Raw genomic sequence first — 6,741 nt, 5'->3', positions numbered from 1 at the left:
CGCCTAGCAGGCTGCTCCGGGACCGGGAGCCGGGAGGGCTGGGCGGGCTGGCGAGCCACGCTCCTGCCGCTCGCTCCCCGGGGCCCTAGCGCCGCCCGCCCCGCCGCCCCGCCCAGCCCTCGGAGGTGCGACTCCCTCCTCCGCGGGCTAGGCCTCCCATCTCCCCTCGGGTCTCCTCTCTCTGCCTCTTTCCTCTCCCTGGCCTCAGTCTCTGCTGCTTGATTGTCTGTCTCTCTGTTTCCTCCTCAATTTTTGTGTCTCTCGATGGGTCCCTGAATCCTTCTGCTTTCTATTTCACTCAGTTTCTTCATGTCTCTCCCATCTATTTCATGCCCCCCTCTTTTCTCTATCCTTCCCACTTACCCCATTTTAAGTCTGTCTTTGTGAGTCCCCATAACTGACACCACCTCTCATCTCCCCAGCCCGTTTCCTTTCAGACCCAGATGCAGTACCCTCTTAGGCCCGTCCTCTCCCTTCTCAGCCCCAGTAACTAGAATGACTGTCTAGGACTTAGGCAGGTAGGACTGCCTAAGTAGGCCTTGGCACATAGAGGTTGAGGAAGGCTGTCACCTCCCAGGCAGTCTGGGGCCATCCACTGTCTTAACTAGTGGGCCAGCAACAACAAGGGCAGTGACGTTCAGAGCCCCCATGGCAAGGGTCATTGCACATCAGAATCTAGTGGGGATGCTGTGAAAAGTCAAGACTTCCACAATCACGTGCCCCCTCCCAGTGGTGGAGGGGCTAGCAATGGGCTTGGAAACTGGGCTGATAAGAAGCACCTTTCACGCCCCCAACAAAGCACGTGGAAAAACGCTGTCCTGGGTTTTCACCGAAGTTTCCCTGGGTTCCAAGTACCCCACCCCTTTAACCAGGATGGTTCCACTTTTGTGTCCTTTATATCAAGGTTCTGTGTTTAGATATCTGCTAGAGGAAGTTAGAAATGTGCTGATGTAAGCCCACTCACCCAAGGTTCTGTGAAATGCAGAGGTGCAAGTGGCCTGGTTTTGAGACGTCCCCTGTCCCCAGTGGGTGGGCTTAGAGTGCATGGAGTCAGGTGACAGAAGGGACAAACCCTCCCTGGCTGCTGACCCTCTGCTTGGCTTCATGGCTTCAGAGAATCCCTCCGACCCGGTGGCTGCTCCTGTGCTGGGGCTGCCCCAGGTGACGGTGGGGGGGTGGAGGTGGGCACTGAAGGGGTCCTGGGGATCGGCATCAGGCAGGCCTGCTCTGTGAGTACACGTGCTACAGCCCAGCCTGTGAGAAACCAGGAAACAAACTGTGTGGGAGAGAGAGAGAGAGAGAGAGAGAGAGGGAGGGAGGGAGGGAGGCTGGGGTGTTGAGAGAGAGAGAGAGAGAGGGAGGGAGGGAGGGAGCCTAGGATTACTGTGTGGGTGGGTATGAAAGTGAAAGAGATGGGGGAAAGGAAGGACAGAAAGTGGTTCGGTCTGTATGTGGGTATGTGACGGTGGGTGCGCAGAGTGGATATGACTGTAGGAGCGAGTGAGTGCCTGCAAGAGAGATTGCACGGTGTAGGTGTGTGAGCAAAAGAAAATGGAGAAAGGAACATGCTTTTAACCTGTATCGAAGGGAGGGAATATGTGTGCTTGTATGTTTTCAGGTGGGACTGTTATGTATGCAAATCTGACACATGTGTCCACATGTGAAAGTCAAGCATGCATGGATGAGGGGGGCATCTGTGGGAGGGTGTGTGCCAATGTCTACCCCATGCACGGGTGTGTTGGTGTCTGAGAGCATGCGTGTGTGTGCATGTGTGTGCAGTTGTGAACATATACACGAGCATTTGCATAAGAACATGGTGTGTAGATATCATCGCGCATACACATGTGTTTGTAGGGAGTGTGAGCGAGGATGTGTGGGTACACGTGTGAGGTCTATGAGAACCTGTGAGCCCTGCTCCTACACCATCACCCCTATTAGAGTCACCGTGGTCGGGGGGTGGGGGGAGGGAGAGTGGGCAGCACCTTGCCTTTCTGTCTGCCCTCTTTTCCACGGGCCTGAGGAGCAGGGGCCTTGTCCTTGGCCCAGGGATCAGCTCTCATCATGGGTGCTGACTCCTTTGCCTCAGCAAGATAGACATGGCCAGGGGCAGGGCTCCTCTGACAACCCAGATCCACACCCGCATCTCCACCCCAAAGGCTTGGAGCAGTGTCCAGTAGAGTTGGAAAGGTCTCCAAATTCTTCAGATAACCTGGACCTCCAGAACAATGGCCTGGAGAGCAGGGAAGGTGGGAATCCCAAAGCCAGGGGCAGAGGAGGGGCTGAATTGGCAGTGGATCCCAGGTCTCCCTGAGTGTCTCCAAGGAGGAAGGGGTTATGGCTTGTCCACCATCCCTCAGAGTCTGAACAACCTTTCCCCAGCCCCAGGTGGGTGGAAGAACACAGCCTGCTGCCTTGTCTCCATGGAGACAAGGCAGCACAGAGGGTGGTTGAAAGCATGGGCCAGACCTCCCAGGGTTCAAATCTCAGCTCCTCCACCCGCTGGCCTGATACTTTGACAAGTCACCTAAACTTGTTATGCCGTAGTTTCCTCATCTGTCAAACAGATAAGAAAATTATGAACTTCAGAGGGTTGTTTAGAGGATGAAAAGAAAGAACCCATGCAAAGCATTTAACACAGGGCCCGGCAGCTGACTTGAGGGGCAGAAACCCTGGGTTCCAGCTATAGCTTTGCCACCAGCTTACTGTGTGACCTTGGACAATTCACTTGCCATCTCTGGACTTAGGAATCTCCACAAGATTATCTATAGAATAATCTCAGTAAGCCCTGCCAGTTATGACCAGCTGAGACTTTGTGGGAAGTACAGCGTGGGTCTCTCTTGGTGAGCTATGGACTAACCAGTGCTGAGGAGGAGCCCTATGGGACACTTTCTTCCCACGTATCTTCTCTCAAGTTGGCAGCAGCTGATGGCAGGAAACTTGAGCTGCAGGCTGCTGCCCACCTCATCTCTTTGCATCCCCTGACCCTCCAGCCTGCCAAGGACCCCATTCTCTTCTGCTCAGCTTGTACTCAGGCCTGAGCAAAATGTCACTGAAACCCACCCACCCCAAGTGGTGGATACTCAAGGCAGAAGATGCCGTGACCCATAGTTAAAACTGTCAGGGAGCACTCAAGAGAGGCAGGTATAATTGCGGAAGGATGGGTGTAACTGTCTGAAGATACTTATAATCCTTTGGCAGTAATGGGAGGAAGTTTTAAAAGGACGCCCTAATCCGCTAATAACCCGGCAGCCACAGGCCCCTTCCCTCCAGATCTCCGCATAGAGAGAAGGGACTCTGGCCACTCCCTTTCTCAAGGGAGCAGAAAGGCCAGTGTAGGCTCTGACCCAAGACCACCCGGGTTTCTACTCTCTCCCGAGACCCAACTTCCTTTCTGCCTCCACTTCTGAGAAGTCTCCCCTGCCCACTCCATCCTCCTGAGGTTACTCCTACCTCTTCTGTCCCTAGAAATGTCCAGGACAGAACTAGATAACCATCTGGCTAGATGTTAAAGAGAGGAATGAACCAGACTGTGAGCAAGAAGAACAAGACCATAGTCTCAGCTCCAGCGCTGACTGTGACCTTGGGCAAGGGACGTGAGTCTCTGAGCCTCAGTTGCCTCACCTGTACAATGGGGAGAATAATAGCTGCCTTCAAAGATCAACAAGAATGAGGTCCCATGAAATGGGCCAGCTCTGTGTGAGAAGCCAACAGGAGTCGGTACTGGTAGTTTCTCCATATATGGTCTCTTCCCCTCAAGGGTGTCAGCAGACAACTCTCGCCCGTGTAGATCCAGAGCACAGTGGTAGCCAAGAGCAAAGGCCCACATTCAAAACATTGTGATTGAATCATGGCTTTGCAGCCTGCTAGCCATGAGTCTTGGACAAGTCACTTATATTCTCTGAGCCTCAGTCTTCTCTTCTGTATAATGGAGATGGTAACAGTGTGTCCCTTATGGGGATTGTTATGTGATTAAATGAAGTGATATGTGCAAAGCTCTTAGCACAGTGGACTTGGCACATGAGGGCTCAACAAATAATAGCTCTTGTATCGTTGCGCTGACGATGATCGATGATCGTTGTGGTTGCTATCAACATCCCTTACATGCTTATCTGGATTACCCTGCAACCTCCCGATAGCTCTATGAGGTAGATAGGGCTCATATTTTTATTTTATTTTCACAGATGAAGAAACTGGGAAGGGATTTTTGGGGCCTTGGCTAGTTGCATCAGGTCCAGAACCAGCACCCATGTCTCCTGACCCCCAGCCATGGTCTGTGAGAGGGAAGGGAGCAGGTCCTGACGCTTCCAGCTCTAGGGGACCTGGATTTGTGTCGACTCTGGTGTGGAGACCTGTCTCCAAGTTCAAGGCTGCTGGATACCCCTGGGATCCTCCTCCTACCTACCCCAAATGCATTGAAGGCCCCTCCTTGTTCCTGCCTGGCTCCCTGTGTGACCCAAGCCTGGGGGCCACGGGGATGGGGAATGGTGCCCGTGGGGGGTTGTCAGAGCCTGGAGAGAATTATTTCGGAAAAGGGAGTGGGTGGGAGGCTGGTGAGACGCCAGGCTGGGTGTCGGCGACGCCTGCACAGAAATGAAGTGCTCCTTCAGTTTCCTGACGCACAAGCCCTCCCAGGCCTGTGTCCCCCGCACGCCCTGCGCCCCCGGGATCTGCTGGCAGCGGCTCCCGCCTGAGCGAGCATGGCCCGGCTCATGTCCTCCCCATCTGGACCCACTTCAGCGTTGCCATGGACCCAGCGGTGGAGGTGATTCAGTGTGGGTTTCCCTGTCCCGCCCTGCTCTGCCGACTCTTGCCGCCTGTGGGAAATTGATCTTCCTCCCTTCCTTCCTTCCTCATGTGCCATGCACACCGAGCTCTCCCCTACACAATGTCACTGAGTCATGACTGCAGCCCAGGTGACGTGCCTCTGTCGCCTCTAACAGATGGGAAACCAAGGCCTGGATGAGGAATGTGGGCTCGGCTCAGCCACCGACAGGCCGAGTGACCTGGAGCAGTCTCTTCCTCACTCTGGGCCTCAGTTTTCCCACCTGTAAAATTAGGAGGTCGGTTTAGATCAAAGGCTCAGTCTCTACCTCAAAAGCACCATGAGGGCAGGGACCACATCTGTTTCGCCCCTGTGCTGCATCCCCAGCACCCGCAAGTAGTTGGCACTTAGTATGTTCAGCAAGGTGGTCCTGCCCCATCAGTTGCTCAGACTCTAAGGTCATTTGTTACCACGAATGATCAAAGGGCAGACAAGGGGCTTCCCTGGTGGCGCAGTGGTTGAGAGTCCGCCTGCCGATGCAGGGGACACGGGTTCGTGCCCCGGTCCGGGAAGATCCCACATGCCGCGGAGCGGCTGGGCCCGTGAGCCATGGCCACTGAGCCTGCGCGTCCGGAGCCTGTGCTCCGCAACGGGAGAGGCCACAACAGTGAGAGGCCCGCGTACCGCAGAAAAAAAAAAAAAAAAAAAGGGGCAGACAAGAGTGTGTGATGGGCTTTTTTTAACCAAGCATGATAACGTGGCTTTCTCTCGCTGCCTTCTCACGTGCCCTCTTTGGCAGAGAAAAGAGTGGACTTAGATGTGGTACAGCTGGAATGACACGTATGGCACAGCCTCCCCTGTCTCTCCACAGCTGTTAATCTGGGCAGGCCCGTGGGACTCTGATGGTCTCTTGTGTACCATGGGAAAATATGGTCGGGAGTGCCTGTGTTAAGCACCTGTGGGGTCCCCCATGACTCTGGCAGTCCAGGGGAAAAGGGCCATGAGCTTACCTGGTTTCTGGGCAACCCTGGGCCCAGGGCTGGGGCTGAGACTGGCTGTCATCACCTGCTGGGCCTTCACCGTGTCCCAGTCCTGGCTGGCTCTGTTGTCATGCTGGGAACCCCCTCGTGCCTCCCTGGAGCAGCTGGGTGACTGGATGCCCCGGGGTCTGGGAAGCTGTGGTGCCCCTTGGGTGGCTCTGCAGGCATTGTCCTCACTCCTTCTGGCCACTTCGTTTTCCTCCAAGTCCGTGAGCCCCGCCTCTCCCTGTAGGCCCTCCTCGCCGCCGCTCTCCTCGGCCTCCAAGGCCAGACACCTGTAGCTCCCGTCGGGAAGTGCAAATGTGCAGGGTGAGGACTTGCCTTCGCTGGGCCCCAGGGGCGGGGTTGGGAGGTGCGGGCCCAGCATGGTGCTGCCTCTCCTCAGGGACACAGAGAAGCTGGCGCCTGGGCTGAGGCCAGCACTGGAGGCTCCCGAGTAAGCCCTGGTCTCTGCTCTTCTCGGGGCCTTCTCACAGAGCTGGAATGGGGTTCAACTGTTAGACTTCCTGGACTGGGTGGGTGGTGGCCCCCCAAGCCCTCCTCCTTAACCCGTCTCTCGCCTGTGAGGCCTCCCCTTCAAGATGATCTATCTGCAGAGGGAGAAAAGAAACAGTGCATGAGATGGTTCTCTGCGTGTTCCAGGCTGAGTCTCTGACTCCACTTTAGGGGAACCCTGAGAACTGAACTGACTGGTGTTTGGGGGTACAGGTCTCACGTGTCCATAGGAAAGTCCCAAGCTTCAGTCATTCGACATCCCAAATTTTTGCCCCAATTTTTGCCATATCCTTATGCCACTTACACTTTATTTGCTTAATATCTTTCCGTAAATCAACTTTAAATAACTTACTTCTATTACTTTAGACTTAACTTAAGCAATAATTGCAGAGAAACCACGAATATGTTGTGCTAAGTCATTTTCCCCCTTAATACACATTAAAT

The 6,741-nt window shown here is 54.7% G+C and overlaps 1 protein-coding gene across 1 annotated transcript in view; it reads right to left on the bottom strand.

Annotated features, from left to right (window-relative positions):
* SYNPO (synaptopodin) overlaps positions 1 to 6,169 on the bottom strand; it is a 29,594-nt gene extending 23,425 nt beyond the window's left edge. Inside the window, exon 1 of the mRNA XM_024732266.1 lies at positions 5,773 to 6,169. Within this exon, the coding sequence (XP_024588034.1) occupies positions 5,773 to 6,169 (397 nt within the window). The remainder of the gene's footprint in view (positions 1 to 5,772) is intronic.
* Between the last annotated feature and the right edge of the window lie 572 nt (positions 6,170 to 6,741).

The sequence above is a fragment of the Neophocaena asiaeorientalis genome, unplaced genomic scaffold (assembly GCF_003031525.2).
Source record: "Neophocaena asiaeorientalis asiaeorientalis breed wild unplaced genomic scaffold, Neophocaena_asiaeorientalis_V1.1 scaffold964, whole genome shotgun sequence".
NCBI lineage: Eukaryota > Metazoa > Chordata > Mammalia > Artiodactyla > Phocoenidae > Neophocaena > Neophocaena asiaeorientalis.
This window is presented reverse-complemented; position numbering and strand designations above follow the sequence as displayed.